General features: G+C 48.8%; 1 protein-coding gene across 2 annotated transcripts in view; it reads right to left on the bottom strand.

Annotated features, from left to right (window-relative positions):
- Positions 1-13,013: 13,013 nt before the first annotated feature.
- The window catches only part of aqp9b (aquaporin 9b), a 111,327-nt gene continuing 103,781 nt past the window's right edge, over positions 13,014-20,559 (bottom strand). For both annotated transcript variants that reach the window (XM_038814088.1, XM_038814087.1), the window contains one exon: positions 13,014-13,944. In XM_038814088.1, the coding sequence (XP_038670016.1) occupies positions 13,752-13,944 (193 nt within the window). In that variant the 3' untranslated portion in view covers positions 13,014-13,751. The remainder of the gene's footprint in view (positions 13,945-20,559) is intronic.

Consider the following 20,559-nt stretch of genomic DNA (forward strand, 5'->3'; position numbering starts at 1 on the left):
CCGACATCAGCTGTGTCTCTCTTCTCAGGGTTGTCACAGTTTCTGGGCACCAATGTTTCATTTCACATTTCGCTGTGTTTTATTATCATTGGCGATGCAGTTTTTAATCTGCTCCTACCTCACAGTGATGACTGTGAAAGAAATAAGCAGGTCAGTGATGCTCCATCTCAGTTTAACAGTGGCTGCTTTGGGCTGATGAGGCTTTTCTTAATCTTAACAAATTTCAAGCAGTCACCAAGCCTGAAATCACCATAGTAATCATTCAGCCCAAGCCAACAACAGGGCTTTGGCCAATCCAATTTCTATCTGTGCAAACTTAATTGCAGCAGCGAGTATTTTACCAAGCACCCATTGTAACCCCCGCAACGCAAATCCTGCCCCCTCACCCCCCCCACTGACAAGTAAGGCCAACCTCTCCCCCCCCCCCCCTCCAACCACAGCATCCATGCGTGAGGGTGACCTGATCCCCTCCCTCAGACCCCCCACCAGAGACCCCATCAGTCCCACCACCAGAAACTACCACCAGACCCTTCACCGGAAACCCCCATCAAAAATCCCCCCAGCACAGACCCCCACCAGACTCCTATCAGAGACCTTCCCATCAGAGAACCCACACCAGACACCCCCATCAGAGACATCCCACCAGAGACTTCCCCGGCAGAGACCCCCCCACCAGAGACCCCTCCCACCAGAGTACCCTGCTGTGAATCTAATCAAAATGTTTATAAATATCTAGCTATGATTGAAAGCTCCTGACCACATCAAAAGCAGCTAAGTGCTTTCTGCTGAGCAAAGGAAGAAGTGAAAGCACTTAACTCCTCGAAGTTTCTAAACATCTGGTTAAGTTCACAGCGGGATACTTGAGATGCATTAAAGCGTGAAGGGAAATGAGAATAAACAATCCAGACATCTGGCTATCTGGAAGGTATTACCCTGTCAATTGCACCCTACTAAACACTATTTATCTTTGAAAGTGAACAGATGCCTTGCAGATCAACGGATCTCAGAGGGTTTAAAGCCTTGTTATATGTTTTGACTTTCTAACAGCTGCTGCTTTCCAGACATCTGTCTGAGGCAGCAGATGTAAGGGCCAGTTAGGTGCTATTTCACTTTCTGCCTGGAGTGCTCTTTAGCTTCTGTGCAGGAGTGACTGATGGGAGGGAGGGATCTCTGATATGGAGGGGTGGTCTCTGATGGTGAGGTCAGGTGGGGCTCTCTGATAGGAGTCTGGTTGGTGTCTGTGATGGGTGGGTTTGGTGGAGTCTCTGAGGGGAGACGTCTGGCAGGTAGGGATCTGATGAGGGGGCTAATGGGGGGGTCTGGTGGAGGTCTCTGATGGGGGCACTGGTGGGAGGTCTGATGAGGGGGCTGGGGTAGGCATAATTCACGTTGTGGGGGGGAGAAGGGTGGCCCACTGATGGACTTTGGGGGCACCTACCTTAAATACTTACCCCCTTGGCCCACCGTGAGATCCACTGCGTCAGTGCCATGTTGGCAAATACGTGTCCCATTCCACGCCTGTGTGAATCCAGGCCCTGAGGGCTGGAGAATCCGGAGTCCAGCCCGTTAATAGGATGCAAATGGGTTCAAATGAGCCATTTTCATCCTCTCGCCTGCTCGGGTGCAAACCGAGATGCGACCACTAGCGGGGCACTGGTGCATCACAACGGGTTTGCTGTCCGGCACCAATCCCATTTTTTCCCCGACATGAGATTCTCCGCCGTATCGGGAACGCCTCCATCGGCAGCGGAAGGCAGAGAATCCCCATCCCCCCCCCTGTTATTTTCTAAACTACTTTAGTTCAAATTTCTATTCCTTTCTCAATTATGTGACTTTAAAATTGTCCTTTCATGCATCTAACATTGTAAAAGTGACTTGATTACTGAATTTTTATTTAGCTTTTGTGGCAAATCTCTTTTTTTTGACGGGTGCTGTGGCTGTGGATTCTCTTTGCTACATCACGATGTCCGTGCTTTACCCCCGCGTTGCACCGTGCTGCAGAACGGAGTGGCAGTGTGAGCCTCGAGGGAATTCTAGTGTCTTCTCATTGAACTTCTTGACACGAACATTGCGTCAGGTAATTGGACACATTAGGTCAAGGTCAGGGCGAGTGCCATCGATTCACTATCTGACTGCAGGTTAAAGATTAATCAGTAATTGTGAAAAGCATCCTTTGCAAGACCAGAAAAAGCAACCAAAGGACAACTCGGACATTTGCCCAAATTTTGCAAGAGCACGACATTTTAAAAAACTTTTTTTTCTGTCACTTATCTCTCTCTTATATTTCGATCCTTTTCTTTAGCTTCTTTTGCAGGATTTCCCAGTGATTGAACCATTATTTCCTGGTTCAGACTCTGCGTGTCTCAGCCAGGATTCTTTAACCTGATTGGTTAAGGAGATACAGTTGCTTGCCCTGTTTACACAGGTCACAGAATCCCTGTCGGGGGTGCTGAACTGAAGAGTTCCTCTAATCATGGGCAGGATTTGGGGTTTAGGGTCGGGTCCCCCAATGTCAGGGGGGCAAATGGGGTTACTGACCCTGCACTGTGTGGGGAATAGTCACCCTGCAGTGATTTCCTCCGAATTGCGAATTGGCCAATTAGTAGCCAGAGGGTACAATTTACATCCAATTAATGAGAGAGGGCTCAGAGGATGCCCTCCAGCTCAGAAGGAGGTGAGGTCTGCTGTTTCATGTAAGATTTAGAGAGAGAGACGAAGAGGTAGAGAGAGAGAGAAAGAGAGAGAAAGAGAGAGAGAGAGGTTAGCTCCATCTTCAGATTGTGATGTGAGAGTACCTTTAAGAAATGGATGTTTAAGCAATGTACCTTTAAGAAATGGGCCAGCTCATTAACTGAAGTGATGTCAGAGGGTGGGGGGAGCTGAGCTGAGCTCACTTCTGTTTTCTGGTTTCAGTATTGAGGAAAAGAGCTTGGGTGTGTCTGTGTTTGCAGTGAGCTGGATCTGCTGTGATCCCTGCCAGGAAAGACTATCTCTGAATCATTTGGGTGATTTAAACTCATAATAGTAATGTCTTTAACCTGATGTGTTTCTGTTGTTAAAGGTGAAGTCTTTTGGAGGTTTGAAGGAACATTTTTAAAAAGTATTTTTATTCAGGTTTTGCAGAATTTTTCATAAAAGAACAGTAATAACAATAATAACAAAACTAACTAGAGTGAATATTAACATAGTGTAGAAAGAGAATATAGAATAACAATTAAATAGACATTACCCCACACGACCCAGTCTTCCCACACCATCCCAATGAAGCACTCACCCCCTACACCCCTCACCCCCCCCCCCCACGGTGCCTAGCTCTATCTTTTAAAAAATATTTTTTTGAAATAATTTTTATTCAAGTTTTCAACAACAAATTTTATCACAACAGAGAAAAACAGTAACCCCTCCACTCCAATACAAAAACAATAAATTAAAAAGAAAAAGAAATAAGCATAAAACCATGAGAACAAACCCCCATAACGAACCCAAAGCCCTCCCCCCCCCCCCCCCCCCGGCTACCTTCCCCCGATTCCCGTCCATTTTCCCCTGATTCTTGGCCACCTGGCTATTCTTCCTCTTGTTCGTTGGCCACAAACAGGTCCCGGAACAGTTGCATGAAAGGCTCCCACGTTCTGTGGAAGCCGTCGTCTGACCCTCGGATGGCGAATTTGATTTTCTCCATTTGGAGAGATTCCGAGAGGTCGGACAGCCAGTCTGCAGCTCTGGGTGGTGCTGCTGGCCGCCAGCCAAACAGGATTCTATGGTGGGCGATCAGGGAGGCAAAGGCAAGGGCGTCCGCCCTCCTCCCCAGGAATAGATCTGGCTGGTCTGAAACCCCGAAGACCGCCACTATCGGGCATGGCTCCACCCTCACCCCCACCACTTTGGACATAGCCCCGAAGAAGGCTGTCCAGTACTCCACAAGTCTGGGGCAAGACCAGAACATGTGGGCGTTGTTGGCCGGGTATCTTTGGCACCATTCACATCTGTCCTCCACCTCCGGGAAGAACCTACTCATACGGTTTCTTGTTAAGTGGGCTCTATGTATCACTTTTAGTTGCGTCAGGCTGAGCCTTGCGCACGTGGAGGTGGAGTTGACCCTATGCAGTGCTTCGCTCCAGAGTCCCCACCCTATCTCCATCCCCAGGTCGTCCTCCCATTTCTTTCTTGTTGCATCCAGTACGGTGTCGTCCCTTTCTACCAGTCGGTCATACATGTCGCTACAGTTCCCTTTATCTAGGATACTTGCGTCCAGTAGGTCGTCCAGTAGTGTCTGTCGTGGCGGTTGTGGGTACGTCCTTGTCTCCTTTCATAAGAAGTTTTTGAGCTGCGGATACCGTAGCTCGTTCCCCCTGGCTAGCCGAAATTTCTCTGTCAGTTCGTCCAGTGTTGCAATCCTGCCGTCCGTGTATAGGTCGCTGACTGTCAGTGTACCTCCGTCCTGCCTCCACCTTTTGAAGGTGGCGTCAGTCAGTGCTGGTGTGAACCTATGGTTGTTGCAGATGGGAGCCTTGTCTGACATTTTGGTCAGGCCAAATTGCTGCCGCAGTTGGTTCCAGGATTGGAGGGTGGCTGTCACCACTGGGCTGCTGGAGTGTTTTTTGGGAGGGGATGGGAGTGCTGCCGTGGCGAGGGCCCGGAGGGAGGTCCCCATGCAGGAGACCTCCTCCGTGCGCACCCACTCGGTCTCTGGCTCCTGGATCCATCTCCTTACTCACTCGGCTGTTGCCGCCCAGTGGCAGAATTGTAGGTTTGGGAGGGCTAGCCGCCCCCTGGATTTTGTTTTTTGTAGGACCTTCTTTGGGATCCTAGCATTTTTACCCCCCCCCCCCCCCCCCCCCCCATACGAACATAGAACATTACAGCGCAGTACAGGCCCTTCAGCCCACGATGTTGCACCGACCTGTGAAACCCTTCTAAAGTCCCTCTACACTATTCCCTTATCGTCCATATGCCTATCCAATGACCATTTGAATGCATTTAGTGTTGGCGAGTCCACTACTGTTGTAGGCAGGGCATTCCACGCCCTTACTACTCTCTGAGTAAAGAATCTACCTCTGACATCTGTCCTATATCTATCTCCCCTCAATTTAAAGCTATGTCCCCTCGTGCTGGACATCACCATCCGAGGAAAAAGGCTCTCGATGTTCACCCTATCTAATCCTCTGATCATCTTGTATGCCTCAATTAAGTCACCTCTTAACCTTCTTCTCTCTAACGAAAACAGCCTCAAGTCCTTCACGCCATGATAAGTTTGTCCAGCGCTTTGAAAAAGGCCTTGGGGTGTAGATCGGAATGGATCTATACAGGAAGAGGAACCTGGGTAGTACGTTCATTTGATCGTCTGGACTCTCCCCGCGAGGGAGAGTGGGAGTGTGTTCCATCTTTGCAGGTCCTTTTTTACTTCCTCCGTCAGACTGGTGAGGTTCCATTTGTGGATCCCTTCCCAGTCATGGGCTATTTGGATACCCAGGTAGCGGAATTTGTGTTGGGCTTGTTTGAATGGCAGCCCCTTTAGTGCTGACCCCCCCCCCCCCCCCCCCCCCCCCACCCCCCCACCCGGGAAGATCTCGCTTTTGTTCATGTTGAGATGTTGAGTTTGTAGCCCGAGAAGGCTCCAAACTCTTTCAGGAGCGCGATGATTCCGTCCATGCTGCTCTGTGGGTCCGAGATGTAGAGGAGCAGATCATCTGCATAGAGTGAGACTCTGTGCTCTCTGCCTCCCCTTCGGATCCCCCTCCAATTATTTGCTGCCCTGAGCGCGATTGCTAGCGGTTCGATTGCTAGTGCGAACAGCAACGGGGACAGTGGGCATCCTTGTCTGGTGCCCCTGTGCAGCTGGATGTGTTGGGAGTTGGTATTGTTGGTCCATACGCTCGCCATGGGAGCGTTGCATAGGAGCTTTACCCAAGCGGTGAACCATGTTCCAAGCCCGAACCGCTCCAGTACCTCTGAGGTATTTCCATTCGACTCGGTCGAAGGCCTTTTCTGCGTCCAGGGAGACAATCACCTCTTGTGTTCTCTCCCCGGAGGGGCTCATTATCACGTTCAGCAGGCGCCTGATGTTCGAGGTAAGCTGTCTACCTTTGACGAAGCCCGTCTGGTATCTGTGACCACTTTGGGTACACAGTCTTCTAGCCTTTTGGCTAGGATTTTGGCCAGTATTTTGGCGTCTGCGTTCAGCAGTAAGATGGGTCTGTATGACCCACATTCCGTTGGGTCTTTGTCTTTCTTAGGTATCAGCAAGATTGAGGCTTGTGCTAACATGGGTGGCAGTGTGCCCCTAGCTAGCGAGTCTGTGAACATCTCCCGCAGTGAAGGAACATTTTGAGGGATTATTTAGTATTGTATTGTTTTCGGGGTTATCTTTGAAGTAAGGGGTGTTAAGTGATCCAATGTTTATTTAAAAGGTTAAGTTCAATTCACGGAATAAACATTGCTTTGTGTTTAAAAACCCACGTGTCCATAATTGTAATACCACACCTGGAGAACAAGCCGTGTGCTTCAAAAGCAACAATACATTAAGGGGAGAGGTTGGTTGTACTCCATGATACATTTTGGGGTTCTGAAAACACCGGTCCCATAACAAGATGTCCGCGGGTCGTCTCGACGAACGTTCTGTCCCAAAGTAAGTTCCACTGAATAGGCCCATAGAAGCCTTGTGGTGAACACCGCTAGTGGTATATTATATGCATTATGGCACTGCCCGTATATTAGAGGTATGATGGTAAATCCCTGCCTGCTGGCTCCGCCCAGCAGGCGGCGTATAAATGTGTGTGCTCTCCTGCGCTGCAGCCCCTTCTGGTGCCAGCTACAGGAGGCACAACATCTTGTTCAATAAATTGATGCACCGTCAATTACCACGAGATGGGAATGGTGGAACAATCGAGGCTTTATTGAACAAGATGTTGTGCCTCCTGTAGCTGGAACCAGAAGGGGCTGCAGCGCAGGAGAGCTCACACAGTTATAAGCCGCCTGCTGGGCGGAGCCAGCAGGCAGGGATTTACCATCGTACCTCTAATATACGGGCAACGCCGTAATACATGTAATATCCCACTAGTGGTGCTCACCACAAGCCTGTTGGTGAGTGTAAGGAATATAGTAACTGGATTCAACATCTGACCTCATTGATGTAACAGGTAGACATTTCAAATTGGACATGGCAGCGAGTATTCACTACTCCAGTCACATCCAAACACTTCACATTTTTAGTTCCAAATTTATTTTTCCGTCTGGGAAATAATTATCGCTTACATTTTTGTTTCTTTTTCACTTTGCAGTTATTTGGCCTTCATCCCAGCAGACAATTTATAGCAAAGCACCAGGAATTAAACCATGCTTTAGTTCCAGCCCTTCCATGCGTATGAATTGAGGATGCCCATGTCTCTGAGTCTCCCCTGTGGAACTCGCTGCCGGTCGCTGGCCTTTTCTGCTGCCCTGCAGCACAGACGGTCCAGCAGTTGCTGCAGCTTTTCTGGACTAAGTGCCTTGTGCTTTTGCGCTGATTCTGTCTCCGTCGGCCCGCTGTGCCGCTGGCATCCACAGGGTGGTGCTCTAGCTCCTCTGCCACTGTGCAGCCGCTCCACAGCTTGGTGAATCTCATGCCTTGTCATTTTCTGGTGGCCAAGAGGGAAAGGGGCTGCTGTGATGGTGCCCCATGGCTTTATTGACATCCTGATGAAACAACGGAATCGTGTAAACCTAATTAAACTCCTGTTCTGTTTATGGTTTCGGTATTTAGAATTTTTTAAACGTCTGGATCTTTCCGGAAAGACTATTTGTGATAAACGGACTGCATAGGACCCAGAATAGTTAGCCATTCTAAGCAGGGTTCACTCTTATTCGAGGACCATTGGACTATGTTTTAATGATGCAGCAGAAGAGATAACAGACGTTAACCCCGACCAGCATAGACATTCCTGCATACTTTGTCTGGAAACGTAAGATGCTCTCAGGATGTTATTGGACAATAAAACATTTATAATTTATGTTTCAGTGGGTGACCCACTCAGAACTGATTCAGAAGGTTGTGGAATCAAACCCCACTCCAGGCCCTAATTACCATCTCCTAGACTGATAAACAGATGAGGCACTGGGCGACTCAGGGCTACACGGTAGCACAGTGGTTAGCACGGTTGCTTCACAATGCCAGGGTCGTAGGTTCAATTCCTGGCTTGGGTCACTGTCTGTGGGGAGTCTGCATGTTCTCCGCATGTGTGCGTGGGTTTCCTCCGGGTGCTCCGGTTTCCTCCCACAAGTCCCGAACGACGTGTTTGTTAGGTAAATTGGACATCCTGAATTCTCCCTCAGCGTACCCGAACAGGCGCCTGAGTGTGGCGACTAGGGAATTTTTATAGTAACTTCATTGCAGTGTTAATGTAAGCCTGCCTGTGACAATAATAAAGATTATTATTAAACAAAGATTATTATTCCACTGTGCTTTGGAGGAGGATTTAAAACTATAACTGTCCGTCTGTTTCTGGTAGTTTGCTTGAAAGGTTGCTGAAGAGCAGTAACTGTGTCCAGTTGTAGAGCTTCCTAGGAGAACTTGACGAGTAGATGTCAGTGTACCTATATCTGTACCTACAATGGAAGGGCTGCTGTTCGTTCTGGCTGGGGTGTAGCAGAAGGCTTCGTAGTCAGAACAGAATCCATCGCTTCCACAGTGGCAGAGAAACTCTAACCAATTAAAGCATTTTAGAAAAGTTACTGCTTGAATGCGCCCAGTCTTATTTGCTGTATGGACCCATAGAACTCCGAGACTGCAGAAGGAAGCCATTCGGCCCATCGAGCCTGTACCAACCTTCTGAAAGAGCACCATACCCAGGCACACTCCTCCGCCCTATCCCTGTAATTCCACCTCACCTTTGGACATGAAGGGGCAATTTAACATGGCCTATCCACCTCACCTGCACATCTTTGGAGTGTGGGAGGGAACTGGAGCACCCGGAGGAAACCCACGCAGACACGGGGAGAACGTGCAAACTCCACACAGTCACCCAAGGCCAGAATTGAACCCACGTCCCTGGCACTATAAGGCAGTTGTGCTAACCACTGTGCTACTTAAAGTGATCCCAGTATAGTTTGCCCTATGCCTGGAATGCTACAAAGTCCCATTGTATATTTACTTATTTCTCTGCATCTTTGAATCCACACTATAATTCCATATCAATTGTGTTTATTTTACGAGGAAATTAATTGGGGTTTTGAATGAGCACATATAAGGAGGGTACAGAGTACCCAATTCTTTTTTTTTTCCAATTAAGGGGCAATTTAGCGTGGTCAATCTACCCACCCTTCACATCTTTGGGTTGTGAGTGAGACCCACGCAGACACGGGGAGAATGCCCAAACTCCACACAGACAGTGACCCAGAGCCGGGATCGAACCCGGGACCTCAGCGCCGTGAGGCAGCAGTGCCAAACACTGCGCCATTGTGCTTCCCATACAAGCAGAGACTGATCAAAACTGTGGTGTGGTTAAGTTAGGAGGTGCCTGCTTGTAATGTTTAAACTCTGTAAATAACACTGAGTAAAAATTGGCTCCAGTTCTATCCTTCACCATCTGGATTTCCAGAATAGAACAACAATGTTCTTGCGTTTCCTGTCTGCCTATCTGAAATCAAATCCTGGACGGGCCAAAACTTCCTTCAGTTCAATGTTACCAAAGCAGAAACCTTCTGGATCAGCTCCTGTCAGAAAACCCGTACGCCAATTTTCAAGTCCATCTTTCTGATTGTCTGCTTTTAAACAATTATTTAATGGATTTGAGTGTGGCTTGGCCAGGGCAGCATTTATTGCCCGTCCCTAATTGCCCTGAACTGAGTTGAGGTGTGTGGCCATTTCAGTATCGACCACATTGCTGTGGGTTTGGAGTCACATGTACGCCACACCAGGTAAGGACGGCGAATTTTCTTCCCTAAAAGACACTCGTGGACCAGATGTGTTTTCACCGACATTCACCAATGGTTTCATGGTCAGCATCAGACTTTTAATTCCAGGTTTTTATTGGATTCAAATTTCAACATCTGCCACGGTGGGATTCGAACCTGGGTCCCCAGAGCATGATTCTGGGTCTCTGGATTGTCCTGTGATAATATCACATTGGATCCCCTGAAACTGAACTTAATGATGCACCATTTCTGTTGGACCTTCAGCTGAATTCCAAATCCTACATTTCCAGTTCCTGAACATGGTTTTTTCCTGATGCTACTGAAAACCTCATTGTGGTCTAAGGGTCATATGAGGTTAACGTGGGACTGAGTACAGTACCACCCAGGCTGTGATGTAAGAGAACACATGGCCCACACCTAGAGGTCAGCCTAGTGTTGGATGGATCCCTGTGTACAAGCAAGCATGGAGACACTTCCAACTTGAACCCTTTACTGTTTAAATGTACATTTTTCTTGTAGTTAATAAATATATATAGTTACTTACTTAAGACTTCATCAAGACCCATCGAATGGTATTCAACGCCCCTAGAACATGGTGGCAGGGATGTCACCCTACAAAACGCATCATTAATGAAATCCCGTGACATGCGCTCATCGCATCAAACCTACATTTGTCCAATGACCTCTTTACCATCCTCCCAAACTTAATCTCAAACAAATCCTACTCACCTAGAATTTTGAAGTCCATACCCTATTTCCACACCAATCCACTTCACTATGCTGGTTGACCTCCATTTGTTCCATGTCCCTCACTACACCAAGCTCAAATCTTTTGCTCCGATCTTCAATCCTTTTTTTGGTTCCATTTCAGCTAATGTCTTCATTCTACCCCAACCCTACAATCCATCATCGGACCCCCCCCCCCCCCCCCCCCCACCTCCTGCTCTCTCACTCCGCCCAAACTCCCCCTCTGTCAGCCGAACCCTCAGTCTCCGCTGCTCTGGATTCTCTTCCTTCACCTCTTCGTCTTGTTCCCTCTCGCTTCCCACATTCTTGAAAACTCATTTCCTCGACCACCCCTCCAATTTTGACCCCAACAAAATGCTCTGCGGCTGCTGTTCCCACCTGTAAGGTGATTTTGGACCTTTCAACACACAGTGGAGGTGTAAGTTGTTGGGATATGCCTGGAGTGCTCAGTCCACCGCAGAAAGTGACTTTCGCTCGCCTGCTTGTAGCGTTAGTCTGATCTGAGCTTCTTTGTGTTCGGCTCTGAAGAACTCAGGTTACCTGGGTTGTCCAGATATTATAGTATAGCCGCCTGGGTTGCTATGCCCTGTCCTCTTCCTCATTTGCTCCAGGGTCTGATTTCGAAGCTAATGGTTGTGTTTGTGCAAATGTCCCACTGCAGTGCCATTATAATCAACGGAAACACAACCAAACACATCACAGCTTCGACTGAAAAAGCATGGAACTCGACCAATATGTTGAAATGAAAAGTAAGCGGATTTTTCAATAACTGTAACTAATCCGATTGATTCAGCTGGTTGCCAGGTTACATCAAATACAATTGAGCAGGATAGACCGAGCAAGCATGAGCAGTGGGCTGCACAAGTGTTCATAGGTGGAGCCATGCCAGTGTCAGGTTACCAGGCAACAAGATAGTAAATAAACCAGCAGTAAAACTTGGCAATACAACATCTTTCAGGAGGAAAATCTCAGTACAGACAGATTCAATAAAGAGATGGGAGAGGCGAACAATCTTCGATGGATTTGCATCATTGGATCCCTGAATTAGCACTGTAAAATGGAAATGCTCCCAAAGCCAGTGTGCAGGGGCCTCTGTAAAACAGTCTCCTTGGCTCAGCTGGTAGCCACTTCTGATTGGCACAGCTGGTGGCCACTTCTGATTGGCACAGCTGGTCGCCACCTCTGATTGGCTCAGCTGGTAGCCACTTCTGATTGGCTCAGTTGGTGGCCACTTCTGATTGGCTCAGCTGGTAGCCACTTCTGATTGTCACAGCTGATAGCCACTTCTGATTGGCTCAGTTGGTGGCCACTTCTCATTGGCTCAGCTGATGGCCACTGCTGAGCCATGATAGGTTTGATAGGCTAACACTTTAGTGCATTTCCTCGAGAGTGCTGCATTATCAGAATCGCCGGCCATTATTGGCATGGGATTTCCAAGTACTGGGGGGGATTTCTCGTCATTTGGGCTTTTGTTAATGCTGTGGAGGTTTGGTTCTGCAACGTGTAGGTTTTCTTTAACAACAGGATCACTGCCGAGAAGCCCCCAGACCAAATGGTGAAAACCTGACTCCCTATTAGATGGGGAACTCTGTAGCAGAGACACTGGGCTGGAATCTCCCATTCTGAGGCTCTGTCCTCACACCGGCGTGGGAACAGTGGCGTTTTACGCCCAAACATTCGGCGTAAAACGGCCAACAATCCTCTCTTTGGCCAGGGGCTAGCATGCCGGCAGCGGAGAGCACCCGGCTCCAGCTGCCGATATGGCTCGGAGAATTGCCGGGTCCGTGACTGCGCATACACACGGCGGCGGCCTGCAGCGGCCGTGCCATACAACATGGCGCCGTCTGCGCATGGACCCGGCCTGCAAAATAGTGCCCCCCCCCCCCTTTAGCTGGCTCGCGAGCCCCGGCCCACTCCCCAACAGTGTCCCCAGCCCCTGACAAAGTCCCTCTTGCCCATGGATCGGCCCTCCCCCCGACTCTGGCCAGAGTCCGCAGCCGTCATGCCGAGTTCCCGATGGATGATAGCACACACGGCCGCCCCCATCAGGAACTCGGCCGGTCGGGGGCGGAGAATTGGGGATGGGCCTCAGGAACGTCCTGAGGCCGTCGATACGGCTTGCGGCATACCCTGTGAGTACGGCGCTTTGGAGGGGGCGGAACATCGTGAAAGCGGCGCCGCCCCCGATTTCGGCAGGAATGGGTATTCAACTGGGGTGAAGGAATAGTGTGTTGTAGATAATATTTTCTTGTTAAATGAATGTATCATTCCGTTGCTAAAAGTTAATCAGCAGTTCTGTGACTCTATTCATCCACATCCTTAAAAATATTAAAAATGAAAGTTAAAATCTACTGAGCTGGGATTGTAACAAAATGTTGCAATAATTGTAACTTTAATTGATATAATTTATTCAAGTATATGTTTTGGTTATTCTATGAAGCAACAAGTAAAGAAACGGTTTGGTATGGGTCTGTGGAAGTAAAAATATCATACATGAGATAACGAGATTTGTATAAACTAATAAAATACACCATTGTAAATTGATAGTAGATTTTTACTTCACAATTCTTCATCGTGTAGTTGGCATGCCATTCTTTTGTACAGTGGTTGGAACTTCCAAGACAGTTGTAACACGACCCTGCATGAAAGCTGTATACCGAAATGTATAAATAAATGAATGTGTGCGATATAAACAGAGTACACAGCAGGACAAGGTGATTGAGGTATAATATGTACTTGCGAAACAGCGAATGTAACTCCTCTGCGTCTGTGAGTTGTGAACTGTTAGGCCTGTGAATTACAGAGTCCTGTTCCCTACATGTATTCTCCAAGCAACTTACTCAGAACTTTGTGAAGCATGAGTTTATCGGGCGTTCCTCAATTCTGTCTCATCTCCATTTGCCTGTCAAGGTAACACTACATAATATTGGATTGGTTGTTATACTGTAATAACTTGTGTGATTCACGACTCGGTCCCCTATCGATAACATTAGAATCATTTTCCCGTAATTCATTCGTCAAGGTGAATAATGAAGCTCTTTCTGAAATTAATCATTATTCTCCTCACAGACCCAGATCCCAACCCTAGCAGATGGCGTTGCAGTCAACGTTCAGCACTATTTGTTACACTGCACTGAAATCATTTCGTACTTTGCCTTCGCCTCCATTTGCTGTTCTGAGGTACAGGACCTCTCCTTTGGGACTGCCTCGTTGTGGTGCAGCTCGATGATCAGAACATAAACAAGGGTCCCAATAACTCCGCCAATCATTGGTGCGATGACAGGAACCCACCACCACCCATCGCCGGCTCTGTGTGGACAAACAACAGGTAGAGGTCAGATACAATGGCAGACCGATGCACTCGTACCATATCTCAAGTTAGGATCTGCCAGATACCACATGCTGTATTCGCACAACTGTGTTTGGGGTACAGTGACGTTCAGGAGAGTAATGTTTGAGTGGTTTGGAACAAATGAACATACGAATTAGGAGCAGGAGTAGGCCACTCGGCCCTTCAAGACTACTCCGCCATGCAATAAGATCATGGCTGATTTGATTACAACCTCAACCCCACCTTCCTGCTTACCCCCGATAACCTTTCACCCCCTTGTTCATCAAGAACCTAGCTACCTCTGCCTTAAAAATACTCAAAGATTCTGCTTCCACTGACTTTTGAGGAAGAAAGATCTTGAAATTCAAAACCCTCTGAGAGAAATAATTTTTCTCGTCTCTGTCTGAAATGAGCAACCCCTTATTTTATACATATATATTTTATTAGGTTTTTTCATTTTTTTTGCAATAAATGCAACAAAATAAATCAGTACAAAATAGGTACAGAACGGAACAAGAGTGAGAGTAAATAGAGAAACAAGCAAGACAGGATTCATTCAGAACAGTATGCTCAAGGAACTGGTGCCTCTAGCTTATATATTGGATCCATTCAACAACAGATTTACAAATTGAGTGGGGGAAATGAGGAACAGATCACGCCACATGCCTTTATGGATTGTGATCTCAAAACTAACAAAATGAAATGAAATAGCTCACGGAAAATCCAACAGGAGTAAGTCAGCCAAGGTGGAGCCTGTGAATTTAAAATAGGGGTTCCATACTTTACAGAATGCTCCGGACTTAGAATGGAACAAAGAGATCAGGAATTCCATAATCAGCCTCTGCCAGTTTTGAATTGAAGGATATTTGTCACTAATGCAGGGCCGTAGGATATTCTCATGAGCTGAAAAATATTGTACAGTCTTTCTTTTCGTTAGAATCAATAATTCTCCCATCTGCAAGAACCAGAATCAGGAACACAAGATTAGACTCAAAGGCTCTCAAAGATCTTCCCCAGCTGCCTGACTACACCAGACGAATAGGATTGAATCATAACACAAGTCCATAAACAATGGGCTGGATTCTCCCAAAATGGGACTATGTCCCCACGCCGGTGTGGTAGTCAGTATTAGGGGTATTACGGTACCCAGGTTGAGGCTGTAAGACCATTGGTGTGGGAGGTACCTGAGTCAGCAAGATCATTGGTGAAGCCTGCCTGCTGGTTCCACCCAGTAAGGCGGAGTATAAGAGTCTGTGTCTCCCCAGCTGCTGCATTCTGTACCTGCGCTGCTGGGGGAAACATCTAGTCCAATAAAGCCTTCAATTGTCATCCAATCTCGCTTCTGGAGTCATTGATCGAGCATCAGCTGACGTAAAAACGCAGGCGTTGCACTCCCGAGTTTCCAGAAACAAATACCAGGCGAGTCACTTACCTTCAGGGGGGTAGCAGAGACCCGGAATGCTTCACGCAGCTTCAGCTGTGGATACAGGCCCCCGCACTTCCGGATCCGGCATGCGCACAGCGGTGGCCTCCAGCGGCCGCGTCAAGCGCAATGGCTGACTCGGACCGCAGACCCACACAAAGAAATATGGTTGTAGGCCCTCACAATCGGCCGCGCGCCCTTGCATCGGACCGGCCTGATCTGTGCCCCGGCCGCCCATAAGGCCCCACCCCTCCCGATGCTCAATCCCCCCACTACCCCCCACCATGTCATGTTGTTGACATAGCTGCTCAAAGGATGACAAGGAAACATCTCTGAACATGTCTCCCAGCCTCCATCTCTCCAAGTGTTGAATCCATGTGCGATTAGAGAGGGTGGAAAGTCTGGACTGCCCCTCCATTCCCTCAGGCAGACCGACAACTCAGACATTCCTGTCAGACCTCGGTTCTCCAAACCTTCCAGGATTTCTGACATTCCACATAGCTGGTTTTCCAAGGATTGAATTCGAGCTTCCATCGAGGAAGCAACATGCTTGATGTTCAGGATTCTCTCCTCCATATCAGCAAGCCTTTTATTAGTATTCTGCACATCGGGTTTGAATTGGCATGCCTTGCCTCCGATCAATAACATGGATAATGTTAGCAGGCATCATTTTCACCGCCTTCGAGAAAGACCTTTTGGGGATCAGGCCGCCATATTGTAAGGGTGACTCAGGCCCCGCTGAATCCGCCTGCTCCCCTTTATCGCCGGATTTCTTGACATTTTTTGGAACATTCTTACCAATACTTACTCAGAAGTCTTCCAGGGACATATTATCAATTACTAATTCAAGAATTAGGCAGACGAGTGTTGGGAAATCAGGATAAATGGTGGATTATGAGCAGGTGGTGACCGAACCTGCAGAAAAGCTGCTATTCCTGTCCCTGTACCGTGTGGTTTCCCCAACCCCTTATTTTGTTTAGTGGCCCCAAGTTTTAGATTCTTCCACAAGAGGAAACATCCTCTCCATATGCACCATGTCAAAACCATTCAGGATCTTGAAGGTATCAATTAAGTCGGCTCTTTCTCTTCTAAACACCAGTGGATACATGTCCAACCTTTACTCATAAGGCAACCCACATACTTCTGGTATGAGTCGAAAAACCTTCTCTGAACTACTTCTAACGTATTTACATCCTTCCTTAAATAAGGAGACCAAGGGTTGGACTCTCCGGTCACCGACGGCAAAATCGTGTTTGGCGATCGGCCAGAGAATCACATTTTCCGACCAAACTGGGGGCAGCGACGTTTTGCGATGCTCCGCTCCCTCCATCGACGTATCGATGACCTCAGGACATTGCCTCAGGCCTGCCCCCCGATATTCCGACCTCGGCTGGCCGAGATCCCGACGCCGTCGGTCGCGTATGGTCTCATCCATCGGGAATTCGGCATGGCGGCTGCCGGCTCAGTCTAGCGCTGCCACAGTCGGGGGAAGGGCCGATCTGCGGGCGGGGGGGGGGGGGGGGGGGGGACTTTATCAGTGGCTGGGGGAACTGTGGGGGGTGTGGTCCAGGGCAAGTGAGCTTCCCGAAGGGGGGACTATTTCGTGGGCTGGGTCCGTGAGCGGCCGGCGCCATGTTGCATGGCACGGCTGCTGCAGGCCGCCGCTGTGTGCATGCGCGGCCAGGGACCTGGCAATTCTCCGGGCTGTATCGCCAGCTCGAGCCGGGTACTCTATGCTGCCATCCTGCCTATTCTTCTGTCGTAAAACGCCGCCGTTCCCTCGCCGGTATGGGGACATAGCCTCAGAATCGGAGAGTCCAGTCCCAAATAAGAAGATGCAGAGTGTGATTTACCCATTGTGTTGCGCTCGATGCCAATCCCGTTATTCCTGGTGAATAGCAGGAGAGTCAAAAAGGGGATTTGCACCGGGCGCCAAGCGCAATGCAACCAGCCCACGGCACCCAGATGCGATCCAGATCACACTCTCGTTAGGGTGCCATGGTAGCACAGTAGATAGCGCTGCTGCCTCACAGCTCCAGGATCCCTGGTTCGATTCCTGGCTTGGGTCACAGTCTGAGGCTATGTCCCTACATTGGCGTGGGAACGGTGGCTGTTTTACGACAGTAAAATAGGCGTAAAACGGCCACCAATCCTCCATTTGGCCGGGGCTGGCAGGACGGCAGCATAGAGCACCCGGCTCTAGCTGCCAATACAGCCCGGAGAATTGCCGGGTCCCTGGCCGCACATGCACACGGCGGCGGCCCAGCGTGGCTGCTAGCCCCTCAACGGTCCTGGCATCGGTGAGGGTTCGGCGCTGATTTTGGCGTAGTTAAATGCCAAGTTCCCACGCCGGTGTCGGCACTTAGCCGCAGAATCGGAGAATCTGGCCCACAGTTTTCTCAACAATCTCTTTCAACACTTGGGTCCCAGAGATTTAGCAACTTTTAATCGCATTAATTTTGACAATTCCACTTTTTTACTAATGCTAATTTCCTTCAGTTCCTCATTCTCTCTAGCCCCCGGTTCGCTCTTCATTTCTGGGAGATTTCCTCCGTGAATACGGACACAGGGAAGTTGTTTAGTTTCCCGGCCATTTCTCCTGTCTCAGCCTGTAATGGACCCAGATTTGTCCTTGTTAATCGTTTTCTTTTTACAGAGCTATAGAAGCTGTTACAATCCATTTTGATGTTGTTTGCTCGTTTGCATTCATATTCCGTTCTCTGTTTATCAGTTTTTTAATCTTCTGTTACTCAGTTCTAAAATGCTCCTAATCCTCAGGCTCACTAGATTTTTTTGGCAACTTTATCAGCTTCTTCCTTTGATCTAATTCAATCTTCATTTGTCATCCATGGTTGATTCACTCTTCTTGTTGGGGTTTCGTGCCTTAAAGGATTGTATATTTGTGGTAAACTATGTGTTAATTCTTTAAATACTAGACATTACCTATCTAATGTCATACCTTTTAATGTGTTTCCCAGTTCACCACAGCCAACTTGTTCCTCATAACGTTATAGTTTCCTTTGTTTAGATTTAAGACCCTAGGCCAGGAATTAAGAACCCTCCCCTGGCACAATATTACGGTCCAGCTGAACTGAATGGATGACGTAGCAGCGCCCTAAAATCTTAGTCCTAGCTTTGGTTTGAACTCATTTTCGAATTTAATGCAAAATTCCATCATATTGTGATCACTCTTCCCTAAGGGTTCTCTTACAAGAAGATTATTAATTAGCCCTCTCTCATTGTATAAAACTGGATCTAAAAGAGCTTATTCCCTAGTTGGTTCCTCAACATACTTTCGTACTACAAAACCATCTCATGTAAATTTCCCCTTCACAGCATTAGTACTCATTAGATTTACCTAGTCTATCTACAGATTGAAGTCTCCTATGATTATTGTGTCAGCTTTACCGTGCCCAACATTATCACTATTGTTTGGTGACCTATAAATAACCCCCACCAATGTTTGCTGCCCCTTGCTGTTTCTTAGCTCCATGCAAATTCATTCGACATCTTGGGCGTGAACCACTCCGGCGTGGATCCGCCCAAAGGTGAGGAATCCTCCGCACCATCAGGCACTAGGCCAGCGCCGGAGTGGTTTGCACCCCACTGGCTGGCGTGGAAGGCCTTTGGCGCCACGCCAGCCGGGGCCGAAGGGACTCGGCCGGCCGGCGAGAGTCCGCGCATGCGCGGGAGTGTCAGCGGCTGCTGACGTCATCCCCGCGCATGCGCGGGGGTGGTTCACCTACGCATCGGCCGTCGCGGAGGCTGACATGGCTGACGCGTAGGAAAAGAGTGCCCCCACGGCACAGGCCCGCCCGCAGATTGGTGGGCCCCGATCGCGGGCCAGGCCACCGTGGGGGCACCCCCTGGGCAGATCGCCCCCCCCCCAGGACCCCGGAGCCCGCCAACGCCGCCAGGTCCTGCCGGTAAGGGACCTAGTCTGATCCACGCCGGCAGGACCGGCAAAAAACCAGCGGGACAACGGGGGCAGAGGATTCGGGCAGCCCCGGGGCCCATTGAGTCGCGCCGGTCCCTGCCATTCTCCGAGGCGGGCGGCGCAATTCATGCCTCGCCGACTTTTGGGGGGGCCGGAGAAATCGGAGGACGGCGGGGGCGGGATTCACGCTGACTCCCGGCGATTCTCCGACCCGGCGGGGGGTCGGAGAATCCTGCCCCTTGTTCTTCCATCTTGATCTAAGATCCTCTCTCAATGTACTGATTCCATTCCTTATCCTTATTATCAGTGATACACCATCTCCTTTTCCTTATTGCCTGTCCTCCCCAAATGTCGGATAGCCTTGAATATTCAGTTCCCAGCTTCGGTCACCCTGCAGCCATGTCTCTGTAATGGAATTTAAGCCATACTCGCTTACTTCTATTTGTGCCATCTATTCACTTACCCTGCTCTGAATGCTGTGTACATTCAGATAGAGTGCCTTCATTTTGCCTTTTTAACGCTATTCTGGAGCTCGACTCTGTTTTATTCTGACCTTTGTTTCCGCTGACTTCCACTTTCATTTGCCATTTTTGTACTTTTTTGGAGGGGGAATGGTGAACAGCTTTTTTTTCCTCCTCTCTGAATTTCCTCTCCAGTTGCCCCCCCCCCTCTGCCAAGTTAGTATAAGCCCACCACACCAGCACTAGCAAATCTCCCCACCAAGGATATTAGTCCTGATCTTGCTATCGTATAACCCGTCTTTCTTATACAGCTTCCACCTGTCCCAGAGCTGGCCCTAAAGCCGCAGAAACCATCTATCCCGCACCATTTCTCCAGCCACATGCTCATTCGCTCACTCCTCCTATTTCTGTACCCGCTCTCATGTGCGACCATCAAATTACTTCCTTAGAAGACTTGATTTTTCACCGTCTTTCCAGCTCCCTAAAATCTGCTTTCAGGATCTCATCCCTCTTTCTACCTGTGTCGGTGATGCCAATGTGGATGATCTGGCTGTTCACCCTCCCCAAAAATAATATCCTGCAGCCTTTTGGCAACATCCTTGACTCTGGCACCAGGAGGCAACACACCATCCTGGAGTCACGCCCACGGCTGCTGGAATGCCTGTCCACCCCGACCGAACGAATCCTCGACCACTAAAGCTCTTCCACTCTGCCTCCTCCCCTCCTGTGCAGTTGAGCCACCCGTGATGCCATGGACTTGGCTCTTGATGCA

The sequence above is a fragment of the Scyliorhinus canicula genome, chromosome 12, assembly GCF_902713615.1.
Source record: "Scyliorhinus canicula chromosome 12, sScyCan1.1, whole genome shotgun sequence".
In the NCBI taxonomy this organism is placed as follows: Eukaryota; Metazoa; Chordata; class Chondrichthyes; order Carcharhiniformes; family Scyliorhinidae; genus Scyliorhinus; species Scyliorhinus canicula.